Source organism: Cucumis melo, chromosome 12 (assembly GCF_025177605.1).
Source record: "Cucumis melo cultivar AY chromosome 12, USDA_Cmelo_AY_1.0, whole genome shotgun sequence".
In the NCBI taxonomy this organism is placed as follows: Eukaryota; Viridiplantae; Streptophyta; class Magnoliopsida; order Cucurbitales; family Cucurbitaceae; genus Cucumis; species Cucumis melo.
This window is the reverse complement of record NC_066868.1, coordinates 13,016,400-13,042,349: the sequence shown is the minus strand read 5'-3', so window position 1 is coordinate 13,042,349 and position 25,950 is coordinate 13,016,400. Positions and strand designations below refer to the sequence as shown.

The following is a 25,950-nucleotide window of genomic DNA, read 5'->3' as shown; positions in this document are numbered from 1 at the left end:
ATCCTTCCCCAAACGCATATTATCATAACACTACTGTCATAATTGTTTCCCCAAATGCATACTATCATGACACTATCTATCATAATCTTTTCCAGCTTAAACGCATATTATCATAACACTATCTATAATAATCTTCTCCCAAATGCATACTATCATAACACACTAATCCTCCATAAATCAACTCTTCCTCGACCGTCTCTTAATTGTTTTGGAAATAGGTTATCATTAAATGGGGAAAAAATAGAGAACCATTTTGTTCAAAGATAGCAAAAGTCTGTCATTATGTGAGAAAGAAGTTTATGAATTAAATAAGCCGTAAAAGGTGTCTAGAAAACTACCTCTTTTTTTTTTCCCCAGTTTCAAATTTTTTAGTTAAAGATTATGAAACATTTATTTAGAAAAACATTGGTTTTTTTATGCAATAAAAGATAAAGTTGGACTCCACATGTATCAAAATGTTTTGCAGTATCGTTTTCAAAACATAGTAAAAACATAGTAAAGCAAACCAATATATTTATAAATATACGTAAAGGTCTATTGCTTATTAGTGATAGACAATGAAAAAATTGATAAACTACTATCATCTATTACCGATAGACACTAATAATCTATTAGTATCTATATTTGTAAGTATATTATCATCCATTATTGATAGACAATAAAATTTTGTTTTATTTGTAAATATTTTTAATCGTTGTTGAGGAATCGGTGGAAAAAAAGAAAATTAATACACGTACGAAGCATATGTTATTAATTGCAACTTTTATGTGGAGGTGAATTTGTCTCATACCGTATTGGAAAGTTGGTCAGCTTTGTAGTAAAACAAAAATGCAATATTTATACCACGCCTACTAATGAGGCCATAGGACTCTTTGCATTAATTTGTTATTTTTAACCTAAACCTTTATGCTTCATTTATAGGGCTGCATATGCTGCTTTACCTTCATTTCGCATGTCTTTAGAAGTTTGATAAAATCTATGTTCTTTATGGCTTCTCTCAAGCTTTTCATTTTCCCCATTTTCTTGTTTATGGTTCTTGCATCAACTCAACTTGCACAATGCAACACTTTGAAGGCAAAGATTTCTTGCCTTGATTGTCAATCCAACTATGACTTCTCAGGTGATTACCATAATCCTCTGATTTTGTATATATATATGCGCTTATGCATTTGTCCTTCTCTCTCGTGCTTCTTTTAATTACTTTCGAAACCATTGTTATAATCCACCTTTCCATGATGGTTTTTGCTTGTAATCATATATGAAATTTACCTTAATATTCATTGTTTTTTTCTGAAGAAAAAAAAAAGATGTTTTCACTGCAATAAATTAGACTTTGGTTGAATCATGAATAGTAGCAAACAAAGGTTTTAGATTTTTTGAAATTCATGGTTGTTTTCTGTGTTATTAATTAACGACTTAAAAAGCAGAAAAAATCAATTTTTTTTGTAAGACTTTCAATGTCAAAGTAGATTTCTTAAAGTTATATTTTGAAATTCATGTCAGTTCTTTTGTGTCATATTTTCACTGTCAAGGTATGTTTAATTGACAGAAAAAAGTCAACTTTCGGGATCATTTATTGACAATAATAAATTATTATAGAAAATATTACTATTATAAATAATAAACATCAATAAATGATTATTGTGGTTTGAATTTTAAAGTCATGAAACAATTAATTATGACATTTTTTTTATGAGTATCTATACACTTATCTTGACAGTGGATTACAGAATTAAAAAGGAGCCATGGAAAATAGTAATACTATTTTTCTACGTCCTTTTGGTAGTATCAATTTTTTAAACAAAAAATTGTCAAGTAAAATTTAAAGTTAAAATTATTGTAGCCAAATTTGGCTTGTTTGTTAAAAATGTGTATTAATGACTTATTCCTTTTATTTTAATGAAATTAAAGTTTTTCTGTTTTAAAAAGAAAGAACTAGTGGTGCTTTGAGTTAGAATTCAAAAAGTGGTTAAAAGTGTGTGTGACAATTAATGTTGCATTCTACTTTTTAATATTTTTTAATGACATCAAGTGGTTTTGAAAATTTTAAAAATATAGAAAAAGGAAAAGAGTTTTCTTGGGCGAAACATTTTTAATTAACTTCATTTGGACGTGCTTCGCTCATACAGCAAATGCTTCCCTTAGTATATGAATTTTATTTTTTCAGAACTGTCATATCATAGAGTTCAATGTCATTTTTGTAGGAAACATGTCAGCTAACCGACCTAAAAAGTGTTTCCCTTTTTTCTCAAAAAGAAAGAAATAGTTGTGTTCATGATAGAATTTTAAAAGTGTGGTTAAAAGTTTTTGTGACAATTGTGAGGGTGTATTTTATTGGTAGGAAAATGTCAACTTACACCCTAAAGCTATAGGAATTATATCAATTATATCGATTTAGACCAGTGATATAATTTACTTAAATCAACTTATATTAATTTAAATCTCAAACTAATAATTGTATCAATTTAAACTTTAAACTTTTTTTTTAAGTATTGTGTCCTATTTTAAACTGTAAACTTATATGATTAAACTATCTATTATGTTTTATTTGGATACACTTATGAAATTGAATTTGATATATTTATGTAAATTCAAGATTTAATTTGATACGAACTTTTAAATAGATACAATTATATAATTGTTCAACATTTAAATCAATTATTAGTTTATAGTCTACGTTGATACAACATAACTCCATAGTTTAGTGTGTAAATTAATATTTGCAATTATTTTATAATATTTGTTTTTTTTTTTTTTTTTTTGTGTGTGATGTAGTGAAATTCTAGATATATGTAGGTAAGGGATAGGGGTTTTATGAAGAGAAATAATATTTAATTAATTTCTTTGTAACGTGTTTTTAGTTAAAAATGTGCGTCACTTAACTTAGGATTGTCTAATAACACTGTCGTTTCTTATTTCTTGTTTTTTGTTTTTTTGTTTTTTTGTTTGAACTAGTTAACAGGAATATGTTTATATCTATTTATGATTTTTGTTGTTCAAAAAAAAAAAAAAAAAAAGAAAAAGAAAACAGAAATACAAACGTATTTGAATTGTTTGTTTCTTATTTCTTCCCTACACGTGTCTAACATTTTCTCTGTATAATTCATGTGCTAGCTGCATGTATGTAATGCATTGAAATATTAAAATAATTATAATATATTTACATTATTAAGTACACATAAGTCACGATGCAAAGGTTAATAAGTATAGCATAATTGTGTTTTTATTATTCATACGTTTGCTAAAATTTTACATGCAATATTATCTTTTGCTCAAGTCATTTATCTCATGTTGACTAAAATCTGACTTAATATTATCATGTAAATGTTTGATGGTAAAATATTAAAGCTAATGAACCTAAATTAGTGTCTTAGTATACTAAAAATAATAATATTAAATTTAGAATTATATTATTGAAAATTAAAATAATATAAAATTCAGAATTAACGTAACGTATAAATAAAAAAATGAAAGTGGTATATAACTATATTAACAAAGGTATAGTACCATACAAATATATATATAAAAAAAAAAAAAAGAACTATATAGCACAATTACGATGGAAAAAAATGCCTTATCTTTGGATTCAAACAAAAGAAGTGAGAACCACCGTCTATCTACCAACAACCTACTCATATGTTTTGAATTAGAAAAGAAAAGTGTGAATAATGTATAATGTATCAAATATAAACCAAATAGAGTTGTATTTTCTCAAATTTCACCTCAAATTTAGAAATATTTATCAAATTTCACAAACGAAAAATCGAAAACGTTATCAAACAAATTAATTTATTAAAAAATAAAAAAAAAATAAAAAAACAAATCGATTTCACAATAGGTAAGCAAACCACACCGTTATTCTAAAAATATATAAATAGGTTAAAATTAAAAGTAGGTTTGGATTAACTGTTCTCTTAAAGAAATAAATTTTACTCATTTTATAAAAAGGACACTTATTTAAAATATACTTTTGAAAGTGTTTTCCAATGGTTAGTCAACAATTCAATTTTCTTAAGCTGTTATATTAAAGAAAAGCAAGTGTTTTCCAAATTTTGGTTAGAGTAAACAATGTAACTAAATATAATAACTGTGGTTAATTAACTTAAAAAAAACATTTAGTAGTTTTTAAGACAATATATGTGCACTATGTACAAGAAAATTATAAGAGAAATAATTACTAGAAAACAAAACAGTACTAGACTACTCTACCTATGATTGCATTCGTTTACTCATTTAGGAAACTTGATCATGGTGAAGTGTGAGAGAGTAAAAAACTTAACCATAGCAATAACCAAAGCTGATGGATCATTCGAAACTCCGCTTCCATCCGACATGGCCTCCGTTGACTCTGAAGCAGCTCCTCCTCCTCCCAAGTGCATAGCCAAGCTTGTTGGAGGCTCTCACCAGCTCTTTGCTTCAAGGAAAGAGCTGGTTTCTACTATCATCAAAGAAACCAACTCTAAGTTCTTCACAATTGCCACTGCTCTCAGGTTCTCAACATGCAAAGAAATTAATAGAAAGTGCAAAGCCATAAAAAAGGAGTCTATTGAAGATTCAAAGACCTTTGATTTGCCTAATTTGCCGCCTGAGTGGGGCTTCCCACCCACAAGCTACTATCTCCCAGTGCTTCCCATCATAGGCATTCCTTGAGGATTAATTATATATTGTATCTTTGAGGATCATATATGGCTAAGTATTACAATAAATGTGGTGTGTCAGAGATTAGTTTGTATCACCTGAAAACTCATGGATAAGTATAACTGCTTATAGTTAATAATGGTTGTCTACTCATTCTCTATTATGTGGTTTAAAGATGTTTGTAACTATTTCTATAGTAATAGTAAACTATAATTTCTAAGAGGTTTGTTTTCTAATAGTTAAGGTAGTTGAAGATACAGATGTCTAACATCTTTAAATAATCACATTCATTTGACGAAAAAATTCATAAGAATTTTAAGGAATGTTTAGATAGTCATGTGTGTGTTCATGTCTTGCAGCATTATTATGAATGAAGTATCTGGAAATGATTCATATATCATTACTATTAGCTCATGTATAGTTTATTTGGTTCTTCCTACTTTGTAGCCATTTCCTATATGAAGGCTTATTTTTATTAATAAAGTCAAGCATGATTTATTTACTTTTTTGCTTTAATATGGTATCAATTGGTATTAAAAATCTCTCTAAAAGAAGGTTTTTTATTATTCCCCTTTTTATGGCAGGAAACAAACCTCAACGTCACCCAATACCATCTCAATACCACAAAAAACATCAAATTAACATTCCTTGACAAGCAAACTTACTCTCCACAACACGTCAATTCTTGAACAGTCTGCTAATTCCTACTACTTTCATCACTCCGATAATACGAGTTTAGTTCTTGTTTCTAACCTCCCCACAGAATGAACCTACACTTCATGCAGTCGAGCAATGATATGCAACAGTGATGTAACTACTTGGATCTTGAACTTTCTTTCTGAAAAAATTTCATCCATCATAAATTTCATTGATTTGGCACGTGAAATTTGGGTAAATCTCTAGGAAGGTACCAGAGGAAGAATTGCCCTCGTATTTTTTAGCTTTGCCATGAATTGTTCAATCTAACGCAGATCAATTGGGACTTTATTACCACCTACTTCACAGATGTTCCTGTGGGCAATGCACATGCAGAGGATTTAAAGATATGAACACATATCTTAGACTGAGCATGTTATGGCCATCCTAATTAGCCTTAATGAGTCCTCTGCTCCCATTCGATCATGGAGCCAGAGCCATCCATTAATTATGCCTTTTGTTTAGTTGTTCAACAAGCAGACTGAAAGGCATTACAGTAATCTTCACCTTCCACCATCTCTTTGAATTTCCTTGCTACCCTATTGGTGAAAAACACTTTGCAAAATGCCTTCTTTTCGTTTCCTCAAAGTTCTAACCATGTTTTGAATTTCAACACTCATGAAATTAGAATCGAGTTATGGGTGATCTTATGTTGAGTGTGAATCTACAAATTAAACATGATTTTTCTTTTTTGATGAAATTAGAACCGAGTCGTGAGTGATCTTGTGTTGAATGTGAATATACTGTAACGCCCCGAATTTCGAGGTAAAATTTTAGCATTTATGTGAATTTTTTGGGATTTTAAAATTTTGTAGATGATGAAATAATAATATAATATTATTTATCTTATTATCATTATTTATTATTATCATTATAATTTAATATTAAAACCTTTATTTTTTTTATTTAATATTATATTCATTATGTGATATTAATGTTATTATAATTAATTAATATTAAAATTGTATTATTAATTTAATTTAATTTAATTTTTTTTATTTTCTTTTATTATTTATATTATTATTATTATTATTATTTTTATATATTTATTTTGTTTAATATATATATATATATATATATATATATATATATATATATATATATATATATATATATATATATAATAATGTTTTTTTTTAAATCAAACCCTAAAGGCGCGCGACCCCCCCCCCAGCCGTTCCATCTCCTTCTTCTTCGTCTCCAGCTTTCACGCCGCCGCCGCCGCCCGTTTTTCTTTTTCTTTTTTTTCCTTCCGTTCGCGCACGTCTCCACCTCCGCCCCTATCTTCGACCTCCTCTCCGTCACCAGCTCGGTCGTACTTCACCGTCCGCACGAACGTTCCCTCCTTCATCTAACCGGCCGCACATCACCGACGGAAAGCCACCCAACTGCAGTCGTCTCCGACCGTCTTCTTCTGGGTTCCGCGTGCACGGCCAGCCATCGGCCGTCTCTGCCTCGGTTGTACAGCGTCGGCCGTCGTATTTCTAGCATCGACGTAAGTAACCGGGCAAGCCTTCTCTGCCATCGCCGCCGTGTGTTTCGCCGCCGTGTGGTGTGGAAATTAAATCGGCTCCAAGCCGGCTGTGTGGAGCCGAGCTAGCCGAGCCGCCATCCTTGCCCGAGCCGAGCCCCAAGCCGAGCTGAGCCGAGGACCGAGCCGAGCCGTAAGCCGAGCCGTAAACTGATCCAAGCCGAGCCGAGCCGCGAGCTGGCCAACCCAAGCCGCGAGCCGAGCCGAGCCGAGCCGAACACCTTCAAGCCAAGCCGAGCTCCCTATTCACCGAGCCACCTAAGCCTTCCTTCCTCCACTTCGGGTCACGGTGAGTCTTCGGTAAGGATTGTTTTTGATGAATTTCCTAATGTTGCTACATCCGATTCGAGTTTGAATATTGGAATAAGATTTGGTCCTACCTTTCATCCCTTGAAGGTATTAAGGAGTTGACGTTCAAGTTCTCGGGTTCCGCGGCAGGCTTGTTTGGAGATAGCTTTCCTTTCCTTGGGTAAGTCAACGGATGTTGCTTAGGACCATTTAAAATGACTTCTACTAGTATCATCGATTAAACCTTTGTGTTTTCGTTTAGGTGGATCCGTTGAGCGTGGACTCGATCGAGGGGCATAACCGGGTATCAGGTAAGGGTCTTCCTACTACTGGACCTCGGATCGAGGCTGGAAACGTAGTAATCCACAGGGGATTACACGTTAGTAACTGTACCGAATAAATGTATGTGTGTTTGACTTTTAAGTATTGTTGTTATACTCTTGTCTGATGTAAAGGTAACGCGACCGCTAGTTGTAGCTTGTGTGCTATCGGGTGTAAGGAGTTGTTTACGGATAGACCCCGATGCTGGATGTTCGGTATAGTGTGGTTATGTTAATGGGCTACGTTGTAGATTGGAATTGTATGTCGATGGACCTTAAAGTTTTACGGTTAGGTAAGTGGTAGTCTTTGGTCTGGACATTGATCATGGAGTTTGGTCGTGGAAGGACGGTGAGTCCGATTTTGATTGATTAGTTGACTGGGTCTAGGGGTTATCACAATGGTGTGTGAATTGGAAACGCGTATAGCAACTGAGGATGTAGTTGTTTAAACCTATACTATCTGACTGGCAAAGCCTATGGCGGAATTGTAATATGAATGTTGTTGGGGTATGACTGTTGTAGACGGTTTAGTATGGACTGAGGGGTAACGGTTAGCTTCATCTATGGGGTAGTGTACCTTACGGATATGTGCATCCTTCGGGAGCACTAGACTGATATGTGCATCCTTCGGGAGCACTAGACTGATATGTGCACCCTTCGGGAGCACTAGACTGATAGTTGCATCCCTCGGGATCACTAAACTGATAGGTGTATCCTTCGGGATCACGAGACTGATATGTGCGTTCTACGGAACCGCTAGACTGTTATGTAGGGTACCCCTGAATAGGAAGTTAACTGTTGTTCCCTAACGGGCCCAGTAGTGGGTCCCTTACTGGGTATATTTATACTCACCCCTTTTCTCTTCTTTAACTTTTCAGGTAAGGGTACAGCGAGGGGCAGACCGACGAGAGGCAGGAAGGATGCGTGAAGGCCATATGGACGCGTCTGGTTTTCTTTATGCTTCCGCTGATGTATTTTTGTTAGAATATTTGGTTTTGTGATTTTGAGTTGATGACCTGAGTATTTTATTTGAAACTTCGTGACTGTGATTTAAAATAGGGTCCGAAACTGTTTTTGTAATATTTCTAACGTTTTAATGAATCGTTATCGGTCCGTTATGAATTTTGTGTTTTGTGGTCGAGTCTTAGCACTGAGTAGTGACCTCAGCTTAGTCCGGAAAGTTGGGTCGTTACATATACAAACATGATTGTTCTTTTCTGACCGTACTAATTTCACATTTTGTGGTTTTTATGCCTACTTCCACGTAACCTCCAATTATAACCCTATTTTCACTGTTTGCATCTAACATACCAAATATTTTGGTTCGATTCAACTACAACAATTTTGTAGTGTTTTTCTATACAATAATTTTTAACAGCCAACTGAAGATCTTCTTTACAGTCAAATAACATTCCCTTTTGAATTAAACAAGATGTGTCTACACATCTATTCCTATCTTCCAATGTAGACCCTTGTTTACAAACATAATTTACTATGTTCCAATCTATTTATATAAATATTTAAGATGGTATGTTTTCCTTTTCATGCTTTATATTTTTTTTTATTTCCAAATAATTCATCAACCTCTACATCTATATGACTAACCCCATCATTTCCAAGTTCAAGAATAACTAGATTTCCAGGTTGCATTAACATATTTAATGAACTGTTAAATTTTGAAAAATATCAGGACTACCATTAGAGATACATCACTCTAATTAAACAAAGCGTAGTAGTTCAATACCCAAATCCAAACTCTACATATGTCTAAATTACATTTAAACTCTACAAAGCCTAATTAATACATTAATTGAAGCCCTAAGTTTTACAAAAATGAAATCAATATATGAATTCAAGCCCTAAAATAGGTTATTCAAACATGAGATTCTAAATCCCTCACACTCTTTATTCATGAACATATTAAACCAACATCCCACATAATATAACTAAAATCAAATAATTTCAAATAATATACCTAATATTATGAATATTCAATATTAAAGTCAAATATTATTAGATGTCCATAACCTCCTTAGGTTACAAATTCATCCAATAACCTCCCCATCAATATCCATAACTTTCTTGTCTTCTATTTATGTTTGGTTTTGTAACCATTATTCTCACAACCCTATAAATAAAGGTTGTAGAGATCATTTATATACACACCACAATTGAGTTCAATTGTCTTCTCTTCTTCCTCTCTTCTCTATTCTTCTTTTGTATTCTTATTTAGTTTTTTGTTCTTTATTTCATAACACGTTATCAGCACGAGTCTCTACTAATTTGAAGGTTTTGTAGCAATTGATTTTGATTCTTGTTAAAGACTGGCTAGAATTATTTTCATAGTTTTTGAGGTATTTAGAATTTCGTCCAAATATGGTGAGTATTTTGATTTTGATGATTTTGTCATATATGTATGTATTTGGTGTATTCATCATTGATCTTCTCATCACCATCATTCATATTTCTTGATAACTAAGTATGCAATATATGTTAATTGTGAAATTGTTTGCTGAGATACATTTGTTATTAGTTTTATAATTTGATTTGATCAAATCGAAAAACTTTATTCATATTTTCATATGTTCGACAAAAATTGCATGTACTTTATCCTCATACTTTGGTAGAATGACTAAATAGACAAAAATTGCGAATGCATAGATTTAATCAAAAACTATCCTTAATTTGGTTTCAAGTTATGTATGACATTTCATGGTAAAATTTTGTGATATTAAATTTTGGGTGCATGAGAAATGTATATCATGACATATGTGTTGAATAAGTATATATTCAAACTTAAATTCTATTTGAAGTATATGTATATATATGTGTGTGGTTACTATTTTAGGCCATAAATAATTTTCATATTTGTTGAGGAATAAAATTTATGTTTGAGAAATTTAAATAGCCTTGTTTTGAGTGATCCAAAAATAGAAAAGATATTGAATAATCAAGTATTTCTTGACTTTAATTTTTTGGTTAAAACTTATAGATTTGTCAAATATGTTATATCATTTTAGATTTATGTTATAAATGTTCTAATGTTATTTAGATTAAGGTGGTAAATCATGCCTTATATTTAAATATAATTATTATATTTGAAATATTTGATTGAGATGTTTTTCTAATTAATTTATATGAAAGTTTAAATTAGAATATTTTATTTTCCTAATTGGATTTCTTTTTACTTGACAAATATTGTGGTAATATTTATCTTCTATATATATACACGTTAAGATTATATAATGTTAATGTTGTTTTTCAAATATGAGAATAAATTCTCAATGTTGTCTTTAAAACTTATTTGATTGTTGAATATTTAAATTATTCTCATGTGAACTTTATGAATCTTAAAAATTTTATATGTAGTGATTATATATATTTGATTAAATTTTCTTATGACAAAGTTTATGAAAGTTATTTATAATAGTTAATTACTTCTTAAACTCAATGTTGATTTAATGCACTTGAAGTTGCATAAATCAATTAGTGCTCATTGTTTTTGTCGTGCACCAGTAGTTGCACATATCAAAACATCTTTGCTCTTACAATAACAATTTGATAAAAAAAGTTTGAAACATTATATTATATATTGAGCATATGTTTCTATACAAAAAAAAAAAAAAAAGTGGTAAGTTTTGATCAAATAATTTAATAGCATTCCCTGAAGTGAATGTTACAATATTTAGTAAGATCGAAATTATGTTAATAGAGAATAAGAGTTTATTTGATTAGAACAATATGAGAATTTTATTTTCCAAATATGTTTGAAAAAGATACAATAATCTTGTACTTGTCGTACATTAAGAGTCTATTTGAAAAATTAAAATTCTTAACGATGAAAAGGAGAGCGATGTATGAAAGAAAACTTTGATAAATTATTTGTATCTCTCGAAGAGATCATAGTTTTTATTTTAACCTTATAAATATGATATTATTCGGATATCACATATTACTTACAATCTCTTGAAGAGATGATTATTCTTTTTGCCCATTTATATATGGATGAAATATTTGGATTTTCTTTTAATATCTTAGAGACAATAAGAATAATCTCTTGATATTTATGTGTTGCATATAGTACATCTATGCATATTATACTTAAAACTAAACAATACACCTTCAAGATTTGATAGTCTTGATAGTCTTGATATACCTTACTATATATCTTTGTAAATCTATCAAAAGGAAGTTTAGTAAACTGAAAAGGTATATGTTGTAATCGATATCATATCTAGAAAGATTGACTATAAGAATAATATATGATATGCATATATTATATATAATCTTCTGCGGGTAGTGCATATAGAAAATTTGCCTACTTTTACTTCTCAATTATATTACGCACACATTCGTGTAATTGATATATATGCAACAACGAACCTGAAGTTCATTGATCCAAACATAATTTTATTTGACATGAGAGTCATTTTGGGTCAATAATGAAATTAATGTATGATTGGAAATATACATTGACATCCATTGAAGAACTAGAAGATTCTTTCATGTAATAAATTTTCAAGGAGTTTCTTGTTCTCAAGAGGTTAATTATCAAACTCTCACTAGCGAAATTTGAATTGAAACTCTCATGCTTTTGGGAAGAGATTCATGGTTTATTAATTTTTGTTGGCGTATCCTATTGTTGGCCATAGATATACTTATTATTTTGATTTAAGAATGTTAGTGAGTTTGCATCCCAAACATTTGATAATTGATTGAGATAAGTGAACGAACATATTGTAGCATATGTTTGAATAGATAAGCTTCTAAATTTGTATGAGATCATGTTTAAGATAATGAAACAATTAAACTCCGGATGGATGATATATTTACTATGCAATTTGCTAGTTCTCATTAACGAGACATTTTTTCCAACATTAGGGGGAGAAGTTAAGAAAATGTTGAAAAAAATAAATTGAATGAAATGCATAAATATTGTCTCATTTTGATCATCATACAAATTATTTTGAATTAGAAGTTCAAAAGATATCTCATTTGGAATAAAATGATATCAAATCAAATATAGATGCACTTACAGAACATTTATAATTGTAAGAAAGTGACCGAGTTATAGTGGTTACAAAGATACCATCTAAGAATGATATCCTAGTGCAACAAGTTGTCAATACTACACGCCTGAAGCGTGATAGGCAAATGTGAGTTCCAAAGAGAAAGATCCTTAAAGAAGAAATAGTCAATTAATGATCAGTTAAGAATATGGATATTCTAGAAGAAATTCTGAATATGAGTACTCATAAGAATCTTGAAGTAAAAAAAAATGGTAAAGAGATCTTGATAAAATTATATGTCATGACAAGAAATGGAACCATACTTAAATAACTTGACAACATTTTTGCATACAATGTTGCTCACGATATTATTTATGAAAATAAGTAATATGTACTTAGACATATTCAATGTTGCGACAACACAAAAAGGATTGGCTTACGTGAAAAGAAACAATCCAATCAAAATAAACTTATATGTTTCAAATCGTGAGAACTAGTTAGACATTTAGAGAATGTCGAACATGATGAATACAAGTAAAGTGTTTGTAAAACAAATAGAAAGTGGGACAAGTTCCACACAAAGAATTGGTATTGGTTATATATGAGAGATACATATTCTCCTATGGTGGATACAATACCATGAGATATCTAACATATCTTAGTGTATATGCAAAGCTTAACATACACCTTATGGATGTAGTCATTATACATTTGATATAAATTTATTAATAATTATATCCTTGAAGGATTAAAGGTTATGAAATCTTATGATTCAATAATAAAAGAGTTATAAAATATTTCAGACGAATATCATCATCTCTTATTACATTTTTGTTGATAAGAGGATATAAACATAACCCCTATTTGTCCAATTTGATGATTTGAGTAGAAACTCCTGAAGAGATTTCATAAACAATAGAATTTCTCTAAAAAGAATTTGAGATTATATGTTTTGTCTTAACTTGCAAATAAAGCATAAAGCAAATGAAATTGGACTAGTTATATCATTGAACTTTCCTAGGGTGATTCATTCACTTGGCCATGTGGAAAAAAAAAGGTTTTATATAATTTCGTATCAGAAAGATAACGAAGAACTTGAGGTCATGAAGAACCATAATTTTGAGAAATAAGTACACTTGTATCTTTACTAGTTTATCCACTATCTGTTGTAATATTTTTAGTAATTTTGTTACATAAAAATAATATTTCTCCAAAAATATTAAAATAGAATTAAACTATGTTATGTTTAATTTAAGAATTATTAGCTTACAATAATTTATTCTAATAGATCTAATTGTGATCTAGTTGATTATGAAGATACAGGTTATTTATCTAACTCATGCGAGCTAGATCTTACACGAGTTACTCAATACATATAGAAGAATTTTTTCTATATTATCGCAGCTTATGAAGCAGATCAGAACAACTACTTTAAATCATGCAGCGATATTAATACAAAACTAGCCAATAGTGTTCTTATGTGAAGACAAAGCATCAAATGATGACATCAATATTCAACAAAATTCTTCAAAAGACAACATGACAGACTTATTTACAAAGGCAATTACCAACTCCGCCATTTGAAAAGCTTAAGCACAACATTGAAATGTGACAACTCGGAGAATTCAAGTGATGTACTCATGAGGGGGAGTAAAAATACTGCATTCTTTTCTTGACTATGGTTTTTCCGGTTGGGTCTTCCTAGCAATGTTTTTAATGAGGCAATTATTAAAGTATATAAAATGATGTACTCTTTTTCCTTCACTAGGATTTTTTCCCACTGGGTTTTTTCCTAGTAAGATTTTAATGAGCCATTTATTTTATATAATATGGACATCTAAAGGGGGAGTGTTATGAATATTCAATATTAAAGTCAAATATTATTAGATGTCCATAACCTCCTTAGGTTACAAATTCATCCAATAACCTCCCCATCAATATCCATAACTTTCTTGTCTTCTATTTATGTTTGGTTTTGTAACCATTATTCTCACAACCCTATAAATAGAGGTTGTAGAGATCATTTGTATACACACCACAATTGAGTTCAATTGTCTTCTCTTCTTCCTCTCTTCTCTATTCTTCTTTTGTATTCTTATCTAGTTTTTGGTTCTTTATTTCATAACACCTAAAATCAAATAATTTTCCTAAAATAAAATAAAATACCTTGTTTCATTTTTTTGTCAAATATTTTAAATAGTTTCATTTTATTTTAAGGAAGATAAAAGATCTTTTTTGTGTTTAAAGAAAAGACAAAAGATCTTTTTTAAATATTTAAAGAAAAGTTAAAAGATAAAAGATTCTTTTCAACTTTTTGAATCTTTGATTTTCAAAGAATTGATGAAAGATCTTTCGTTTTCCTATGGGGCTTCTTGCCACTATAAAAGAAATTGTTTCCCTCCCGTCTGCGTTATCCTTGCCGCTACAATTTTTGAAGTATATTCAGTTCGAGAAGAATCTGTTCGAAGGTAAAAGTGTTACCTTCTGTAATATGTTACGAGGAGTTCTTTATTTCTTCAATATTGGTACAAGTGTATTTGTGGTAAGAAGTTTAAAGAAGATTGAGATAGTTGATTTCAAGTCATCATCTTCAAAGGGAGCCTAGTTTATATTTAGTAGATTCAAACACAATTCAAGGGAGCCCGATTATTTTTTGTTCTTGTTTATGACAAAAAAGAGTTATTATACTAGAAGGAATCTTTTCTAAGTTATCATATGTTGTTTGTTCATTTAAATCTTAATAATATCTTCTTATTTGAGCTTATAACTATCTAGACGTAGGTGGGTTTCACCGAACTGGATTAACAAAGCCTTATGTTTTATTTGTTCTTACCTTTCCTCTAGCTATTCTTGTAGTTAATAACTAAAGTAACAGCTAAAGGTAATTTACGACTTATTTCGCTTTTTCAATTGGTACCAGAGCAAGGTTCTAACCCGATGGATATGATCAAAGAAGGCAAATCCACTATTCGACTACTAGTCTTTGATGGAACAAATTATGCTTATTGGAAGGTTCTTACGTTTGCTTTTCTCAAATCTATTGACAGTAAGACTTTGGCAAGCTGTTATCTCTAGTTGAGAACCACTAACAATCACTGTGGAAGGAAATCTACACCAAAACTTGAACCAGATTGGACTGATGTTGAAGATCACTTCTCTCGGTAACTCTCGAGCTCTTAATGCCATTTATAATGAAGTTGATCGAAATGTATCTAAGTTAATAAATACACGTTCTTCAGCTAAAGAAGCTTAAGAAATACTTGAGGTTGCATATGAAGGTATATCTAAAGTAAAAACTTCACCGTTGCAATTACTGAGTTCTAAGTTTGAATCTTTAATAATGATGGAAGATGAAACCATTGTTGAATTTAATGTAATAAGAGTTTTGAACATTGCAAATGAATCATTTACTCTAGGAGAAAGGATTTCTGAATCCAAACTTGTCAGAAAAGTTTTAAGATCTTTATCCAGAATATTTGATATTAAAGTAATTGCAATTGAAGAAACCCATGATATTGAATTCTTAAAGTTAGATGAATTATTTGGCTCTCTACGTACCTTTGAAATTTTAATATCTGACAGAGAAGATAAAAAAGGTAAAGAAATTTCTTTTCAATTTGTTCATGAGAAAGAAAATCTTAATAAGAATAAGTCCTTGAATGACAATATTAATGAGTCTATGTTGGCTAAGCAATTCTTCAAAGTTGTTAAAAAGTTCATGAGATCTAATAACTTTGGCTATAGTAACAGAAATTAGAACAATTATAGAAGAAAGGATTCTGATAAGTCGTTTGTCAAAGTAGACAGGTTCTTTAAATGTAGAGAATATGAAAGATATGGTCATTATCAAGTTGAATGCCCAAATTATCTAAAGAGACAAAATAAAGAAGCTTTTGTGCAACTATATCGAATGATGAATCGGATGGCAGTGACAGTGAAAGAGAATATAATCGAGCTTTTGTCAATATTCTTTCTAAGAATCTCTTGGAATCAAATATTAAAGATTCATCTATTATCTATAAGGAAAACATTTTGATCTATGATTAGTTTCACAAACAATGGCAGGAAAACTTATCTATACTTATGATTTAGAAAGAAAAAATTGAGGAGTTAATTGAAAATAATCATTGTCTATTATCCATTATCTCTTCTTTAAAACAAGAATTGAAGGACACGAAGATTGAGTTTGATAATATATCTAAATCAGTTAAAAAGTTAAATTCTGGTACTAATGACCTTAATCAAATTCATAAAATAGGAAAAGCCATACTAAATAAAGAAGGAATTGGATATGATTATTCAAGATAAAAAGGGCAAGTAGAACAATGGCGGTGTTTGTTCCATCCAAGAACAAGAAAGAAGATGAAGTGTCAAGAAAGGTTGTTACTGTCGAAGGAAATCAAGCCAAAAATAAATTTATTCACAAGAAGTCAAAAAATTGGGTTTATCACTATTGTGGTAAACATAGGCACAGACAATTCTGTTATAAATTATAGAAGAATATATTATATCGTCAAAAAGTCTCTTCTAAGCAAATACCAGCCTCCTCTCATCAGAAATCAAATATTCCTATTTATAAGCCAAAACAATCAAAGATGGAATGGAGGATAAAACAATCTTCTATTAAAAGGTGTTGCCTTTATTACTATCCAAACATCAACTTAGGATTAGTTTTTTGATAGTGGTTGTTCAAGACATATGACTTGTAATCGTGATAACTTATAGAAATAATGAGTTTTTATCGCATAAGAATTGGAAGAAAATATAGAAAAAAGTATAGAATTTGGTTAACTGATATATATCACATGTTACAAAAGAACTTTATCCCTGTTTTATCGCATTTTACATGTTTTATCGCAAAATAATAAGCAAAAAGAAGTAGAGCTTGACAATAGAATATTACATGAGGAGACACGCCTGATCAACATGACGACAAGCAATCAAGCTAAGTGACCTAATGCACTAGTAGATAAATTTGGTTGGTGCGAATGTTGGAAAAATAACAAAAGGATGTTTGCTTGGCGCCAATGTAGCCTTTCAGAAGTGTTAATGACGCGTGAAATGTCCTGTCAACATCACTCCTCGCCTATAAATAGGAGTCTCTACTTTAGAACTGATGGTGCAACCTTTAGACGGAAAGCAAGTTCATTGTCTTCCATTCTTTCTTTCTGAGTTTTAGGTGAGAGTTTAGAGAGAGAGAGAGAGAGAGAGAGAGAGAGAGAGAGAGAGAGAGAGAGAGAGAGAGAGAGAGAGAGAGAGAGAGAGAGAGAGAGAGAGAGAGAGAGAGAGAGAGAGAGAGAGATCTTCCCCCACCATTTCTCCCTCAACATTCAGGTAAAAAAATCAGAGCCAAAGAGTGTGAGAAATCATACTCTGAGGCTTGGCACATTTCTTTGTATACCAATTTTTTATTTTATTGTATTATTTGTAATATGCACTCAATGGCTGAAAGGCCTAAGTTTATATGTATAAAATTAGTACATTTATTCTACCATTCTCCCATGTTTCTGTTGTTATCCATTTTCAATCTGTTTAATTAAGTATGATAAGTAATGCAATTTGTTATTAATAGTAGAGAATCAGAATGCATGATTTATAAGTTTTGTTCAGTCAAATATGAATGTTAAGCCTTTTTCACTTGAGAGAAGGACAATTGTGTTGATAGCAATCACCTGACAAGTAAAAGCACATATTTTAACTAAACAAGTGGCGAAGAGAGGGTAGAAATAAAATTCCATCGCCGAGTTTATCCTTCGTATAAGTTCCAAAGATATTAATATGTGTAGCAAAAGCACCGAGAGGTTGCTCGCCTTAATTTAGGATAAATTACTTGTAATACAAATAAACTGGTTAGATACATATCATAGCTTAACATCAAGTATTTGGATCTTGAGAGGCGAGCAAGTATGGCTAAGGCGTCGAGAGGCAGCTCACCTTTATTCTAAAGTTAATAAATGCTTTAAATCACCTCGAACCATTAATGCACAATACATTGTGATTAGTTAATTAAATATTCCTTCTGCCATGCCTGCAAATTAAGATCATTTACCAAGAAACCCCATGACCATAACCACCTAGCATAACCAAAGGCACTAGAGTGTAAATAATCAGGGGATATTATACTGTCCATACTAATGCTATACAGATTATGCCGCATTAGTTTATTTGCGCGATAAGATCATTACGAACATTAAGTCCCTGTGTTCGATTCTAGACTTACTAGGAAACCTCTCTACACTTATACTTGGGCAATTGAGAGGAAAACTTGTATTGCACACAAATCTTGAGACGTTTGTACAACACATAGACAAGATTTACTCCTTTTAATGTATCATTCTATTTTAGTAGCCTAATAGGTCGCTCAATTAGAGCTTAAACATGACATATCCTTGAACCATTGCATATGCAAACAATTTAACAAGCAAGTTCTTGAAGCTACTATCCGGGACTTAATGATTTTTCCTTTTTGAATTTAATATGTGAGCTAATCTTCTGCAGAAGCTCGATTTAAGCTGAATCACGCTCTTTAACTAAAGAGTGTCTGAACGAGTTTATGAGTGTGGGTGAAAGCATTTAAAGAGTATTCTTGCTCAACGTCCTTTCGAAAAATCTTCCAATAGAAGTAAGTTCCCTGTTTTAGATAACTCTGATTTTCCCTTGCATGATATTCCATTTATTTTTGTTTCTTCTCAATCCATTCCTCATTTAGACTCTGATTCGGACGAAAGGGATAATGTCTATTAGGCTGTTCTTCTAAAGAAGGGTCAGTTTAGAAAATCCTCTAAAATCCCAGTTAATTATGAAGTTATTGGTTCATGTTTATCAAAGAAACATGTTACAACTCCTGTTGTTTCTATATCTATTGACTCTGAAAGTGTTTCCTCATAAAATATCTCTGATAAATCATCTAACCCTAGTCCAAATGTTGATAAAACTGCTTTTATGGATGACCATACTGCCTCTCTTAATTTAAATCAAAACACTAAGGATTCTGATCATTTACCTACTGCCTTCAAAATTGCATTTCACCTTTCAATAAGCTCCTAGAAAAACTATTCCATCTTCATTTGTTCCTACTATTGATTTCCTCTACTATTAATACTGATCCTCCTTGTCCTAAACACAAGGATCTTGTTCATGTTCCAAAGAAATCAAAAAAAATTTTCAAAGGGCCTAAAGTTATCACTACAAAAATGAGAAGAAGAAATTTACCTCCAAATATACCATATGTACCCATTGATGGCATATCCTTTCGCCATGAAGAAAGTGATAAAAAATGGAAGATGAAGAGATGAGTTAAATATTTCATATAAGCATCACTCTTATCTTAGTATAATGGATCTAATTGTTAAGGTTGGCCTTTCAAAATCTATTTCCAATGTTGGCCCATTTTATCCAAGGCTAATAGGGGAGCTTATTGTCAACCTCCCTTCTAAATTCAATGCTCCAAGTAGCTCTGAATATCAGCTTGTCCAAGGTTCTCCTTTCATCATTAATACCTTTCTGGGAAATGATCTGCCAACTAATTCTCTTGATCCATAACCTTCTCTCAAAGTTTTGGCTTTTTAATTAACTATTGGTATTATCTCTGTCTGGCTAACTAATGGGCAAATTCTTGTTGTATCCCTTAGTGTAAAGTATGTCATTCTGCATAAAATAGGCATTGCGAATTGGTCCCCATTTTCTCATGCCTCTAGTGTTTCTACTGCTCTAGCTATTAATTGGCATTGGTTTTTCTGTCGATGTTGGGTTGTTTATTTACATTCAACTACTGTGTTATGTGGGCTCATTTTGAGTTAAAATTCCCATTCCATTTCAAAGTGTTGATAATTGTGTTGGTACTGGTATCTTTTGTGCTATTTTAGTGGATACATACTATTAAGCTTATTTTTGATATTAGTTGATTGAAGACTATTATACTTCTCTAAGTCCTCGTATTATTTTAAGGGCTTGTTTGTAAATGGTTGCTCTTCTGTGGCTTTTATATGAATATATTTTCTACATTATTACTTCTTGGTGGCTTCATATTTCAAGAAGCTTCTTAAGAGGTTCAAGCTTGTCTTTTTGTTAAACATAAAAAGAAATTTATTCATTTTCTACAAAAGGGGGAGTTTGTCGCATTATTTGTCAAATATTTTAAATAGCTTCTTTTTATTTAAAAGGAAGAAAAAAGATCTTTTTGGTGTTTAAAGAAAAGGTAAAAAATCTTCTTTAAATATTTAAAGAAAAATAAAAGATTCTCCTCAACTTTTAGAATCTTTTATTTTCAAAGGATTGAATTGCCAAAAATAGGTTAAAAAAAGAGCTTTAAATGAATTTTGGGACAAGTTTTCAAAAGAAAGACTTTTAGGACAATTTTGGTGTGAATGGACAAAAATGCCCTTCCTTTCCTTTCCCTCTTCCACGTTTGCTTTCCCTTCTCTCCACGATTGATTCCTTCTCTTTCGCGTATAGTTTCCTTTCCCTTCTCTTTTCTTTCGCGTAGAACACCCGAACCTACTCCGTCCTTCGTCGCTTGCCCTTCGTTGGTCGTTGTCCAGTGCATTTCGTCGCTCCTCTTCGGACCATTCAATCAACTTCGATCATTTTCTCTTATTTGGGTGAGTTTCATGTCTAACCGATTTTTAATTTATCTGCTGTAAGTAAATGTTTGATTGGGGTATTTGGTGCTATTTTCATCCGTAATTGTCTGGTTTTTGGAATTGGACTTATTTGTCGTAAATTAGCTTAGTCAAAGTTTAGTTTTAGGTTCTTAGAAAGTTCAATGGGTAGTGAAAAATGAATTGAACTAGAGGATGAGGATTTAGTTGGATCAAATAGAGGAGGAGTAAGCAATAGGAATAAAAGGAATGAAGGGTTTTTTTTTTATCTCGCATGTATTTTTTTTATCTCGCACGTATCTCGCACGTTCCAAACTTTCACTATTTATTTCAAAATCAAATTGGTACACCTCCTAATCCATGTAGATCTATTCTTTGCATGTTTCTTTACATCTTGCACGCATCTTATAGGTTCTTAAGTTCAAATCAATTTTTGAAGATACAAAACTACTTAAGGTAGTTTAAGGATGGCACATGTTCGGATTTTAGTGCGTCACGGTAGTGCATGGGATGATGGACGAAGAAAATATGAAGGAGGAGTGTTAAAAGGAATTGTTGTCCCTAAAGAAATAACGCACAAAGATTTACAGTCTGAACTATACGACCTTGCAGAAGTTGACCCTACAAAGTTCGACATAAAGATAAGATGTATATATGAGATCAAAGGGAAAAGGAAGCTCCTCCATTTGAGTTAAGCAATGACCGTGATTTGAAGTTTTATATTCTTAGTGAAAATCCATTGGAGGTCCCCCTATACCTATCATTTGAGCCTACAAGCAATTGAAGCATGAAAGTGTTAAACAAAGATTACAATTCAGTATCTGGGAGCAACCAAGTTCAAAATTTAAACCCTCATCCTCTAATTGGAATGGATACATTAGATGAGAATGAAGTTGATATTGGTGAAGTTCAGGTTGGCTTGTGTGATAACATGATAGGGACCAATTCGGCTATATGGGAATCATATGAGTCATATCATTTAAAAGATGATACTTTTACATGGGAGTCAGTTGAGATGTACAATGAATTGTTTGACATCCCACAACAAAGAGATGCTCCTACAAAAGATTGCAAAGGAAAAGGTAAAGTTGACTACAGCTCCTCTAGTCGGAAGTTGAAGATAAAAGGAAGTGGCTGGTCAGAAGAAAGCTTTACAAGTGAAGAGTTGGATGTAGGACAAATCTTTTTTTGCAAGAGAGATTTGTCAATGAGATTAAGTGAGTTGGCATTGAAAAACAATTTTCAGTTTGTAGTAAAAAAGTCTACAAAAGAGGTTCTTTTCGTTAGATGCATCGACAACAAGTGTGGTTGGAGATTGCGAGCGGTTAGACTGAAGGATTCAAATATATTCAAGATTAAAAAGTATGTGAAAGTTCATTCATGTTCTCTTGAATTTTTGAATCGTGATCATAGGCAAGCAAAATCTTGGGTTGTTGGAGAATTAATAAAGTCCAAATTCAAGGGACCCGGTCGCATATACAAACCACGTGATATCATAGAAGACATGAGGCAAGACTATGGCATAAATATGAGTTATGAGAAAGCATGGCGTGCCAGAGAAAATGCATATGAAGGAGTGCGAGGGTCTCCTGAAGAGTCATATAATCTTTTACGTAGATATGGTGAAGCACTCAAATTTACAAATCCAGGTACAATATTTCACATGGAACTCGAAGATGATCGTTTCCAGGTACAATATTTCAATGTTTAGGTAGAGTTGTGAATGGGGTTGATAGGTAAACACTTGCACGCTTCCTACGGGCGGGCCGAACGTGTGGTCGTTGAGTTAGAAATGGTTCTATCTTTGTGACGTCCTCATCGTCAACGACATCTATTGGCTCCTCTAAACCAATATCAACCTTCTTCTCCAACACATCTTCGTCGCCCTATGGAAGCTCATAATGCATTAGTGTGGATAATGATAGAAATTAAACATCAATATTAGCAAGAACATGGAACCAAACCTTCTTTTTAAGTTCAATGTGTTCATCCTCCTTTGGCATCCTCAACCAATTAGGGGTACCGCCTGTGTCAACATCTTCGATCTTAGCATTATCCACTTCTTTACTTTCTAATGTATGATCTACTAAGCCTTCAGACACCTTGCGGTCCCCTTCGTCACCCTATGGAACCTCAAAATGAATTAGCGAGAACATGCAACTTAACGTATGAGTAATTACCAAATATGAAACAACTAACGTCAATACACTTAACAGTTTCATTCCTAACCTTTCTTTGAAGTTCAATGTGCTTCAATATGGTTGACATCATGCCCTTCAATTCGTCAATATCTGATTTTATACTATTAAGTTGCCCTTCAACAACCGCTACTCGATCTTGGAGATTCCGAATAGCCTTTTTCATCTTAATCTTAGACTTCTGTTTCTTACTCTTTTTGAAGTCATCTTCATCATTAACAACTTCTCTTACTCTTTTTGAACCACCATTCTTTGACTGAATAATGGTAAATGAGCGGAAGTTTTCAAAAAGTTCACCTGAAGCAATTTTCAACTGCTCCTCTTCAGGTGTCATCTCAATGACCGCCTTAATTATAAACTGCAAATAGAAAAAGGCAAATGTATTTAGGACAAAGAAATAAGTACAAAATCATGTGATCCTTAAGTAAGTTACTATTGCTTGCTACTTACCATTGGCGAATCAAATACCTGGCTTATAGTTTGGGACTTTGGTGATTGTTGGCACACCCATCTCAGCATTCGTGGTATGGCATGATCGTTTACTTTATCTACACCACATCCAATGATGGTTGGTATAGACTCATATGCCGAAACCTATTCGACATTTGACAAACAAGTTTAGGAAGTGCCACAAGATATATATAGATATATAAACAAGTGGTTTCACAATCGTTTGAAAACAACTATACGATCGTTTAACATAACTAAACAATCGTTAAAAAACAACTAAATGATCGTTTAAAACAACTAAACGATCGTTTAAAATAACTAAACGATCGTTTAAATAACTAAACTATCGTTTAAAATAACTAAACGGTCGTTTAAAAGTTTTGAAGTAAGAAGTAAGAAGTCACATACATGTAATGCATGCGGAAATCCATTGATAGTATATTTTTTTGTCTGTGTTGATTTCTTCTTTCCCTTGGCATATTGCTTGTCCAAGGCTCTTTTCAAGGCATTTAGCGTGCGTACAAAAACAATCTGACCCCAATCATAATTATTAAATGTATTCCAATCATCAGCAATCTTGAAAAAACCAATGTCGACTTTGGTTTGCCTATCTTTTCCCAACAAAGATATCTCTATAAAGTAGACTAAAGCTAATTTCACAATATCATCGTCATCACCCTCGTATTCCAAAAATATATCCTCTAAGTCGCTAACATAAATACACTCCTTGTCTTTGAAAAACTTCTCCAACAGTCGACTATTCCCAACCAACTGAATATAGTCCTCTTTAGGACCCCATAGTCCAGTTATGATGTTAAACTCTCTCCTACCGAAAGTACAAACAACGCCCCCTAGTAAGAAACTTATAGAATCCTTTCCTTCATCTTCCACCTCCCTTAACAGTAAGTAGTGGATGAGTGGCCCATTAAAGACAATATTTAGGTCCAAAAAGTGCCCAAACTTCGTTTTCCTAAATAAGGCTAATTGATCGGGTTTGAGTTTGGCCTTAATATTATGTGTTGTCTTTTCTAAATGAGACAAACAACTTACTAAGGAATAAAAATGATGGGAAGGATTAATCTTGTACAAGGGTCTGTCGGTCGATGTCGATGTCGATGTCATGATTGAAGCCTAAAGAAAAAGGAACAAATTCCAGCAAATAAGTCGATTCCAAAACCAAACATTTACAGCAAATATATTGAAAATGGGTTACAGATAAAACTCACTGAAATAAGAGAAAACGCTCAAAGTTGATTCTTAGGTTCGAAAAGGAGAAGCGACGAAATGCACTAGAGGACCGACGACAGACGAACAGTCGGAGTATCTTCGAAGAGCAGAGCGGAAAATTTCAAAAGCCAACGAAAGGAGATGTTTTTTTTTTTTTACTTCAGGTGTTCTATGCGAAAGAGAAGAGAAAGCGAACGTGGATAGGCGAAAAAACAATAGAGAGCGATAGAAATTTAATGAATGGCATCTTTGTCCATTCACACCCAAATTGTCCTAAAAGTCTTTCTTTTGAAAACTTGTCCCAAAATTCATTTAAAGCTCTTTTTTTAACCTATTTTTGGCAATTTCCCAAAGATCTTCCATTTTCTCTCTGGGGATTCTTGACACTATAAAAGAAATTGTTCCCTACTCGTCTACATTGTTCTTGCCGTTGTAGTTTTTGAAGTATATTCAGTTCGAGAAGAATCTATACGAAGGTAAAAGTGTTACCTTCTTTAATATGTTATAAAGAGTTCTTGATTTCTTCAATATTGGTACAAGTGTATTTGTGATAAGAGGTGTAAAGAAGATTGAGATAGTTGATTTTAGGTCATCATCTTCAGGGGAGCCTGATTTATCTTCAGTAGATTCAAACACAATTCAGAGGGAGCCTGATTATTTTTAGTTCTTGTTTATGACTAAAAAGAGTTATTATACTAGAAAGAATCTATTCTAAGTTATTATAAGTTGTTTACTCATTGGAATCTTAGTTATTTCTTCTTATCTAAGTTAAAAGCTCTCTAGATGTAGGTTGGTTTTACCGAATTGGGATAACAAAATCTTTTGTGTTATTTGTTCTTACCTTTCCTCTAGCTATTCCTATATTTAATAACTAAAGTAACAACTAAAGATAATTTATGACTATTTCACTTTTGCCATTCGTCTTGGAATGAATGCACTCAAATATTGTCAAAAAAATCTATTGTGAAAATTTTTGTAAGAATTGAAAATATT

At 32.0% G+C, this 25,950-nt stretch overlaps 1 protein-coding gene across 1 annotated transcript; it reads left to right on the top strand.

The window, feature by feature from the left end:
- The first annotated feature begins 872 nt into the window (after positions 1 to 872).
- On the top strand, positions 873 to 4,858 carry LOC103499896 (uncharacterized). Its single transcript, XM_008463038.3, has 2 exons — positions 873 to 1,120; positions 4,238 to 4,858. Exons 1-2 carry the CDS (start codon positions 979 to 981, stop codon positions 4,648 to 4,650), a joined length of 555 nt encoding a protein of 184 aa, XP_008461260.1. The 5' UTR covers positions 873 to 978; the 3' UTR covers positions 4,651 to 4,858.
- The last annotated feature ends 21,092 nt before the right edge of the window (positions 4,859 to 25,950 follow it).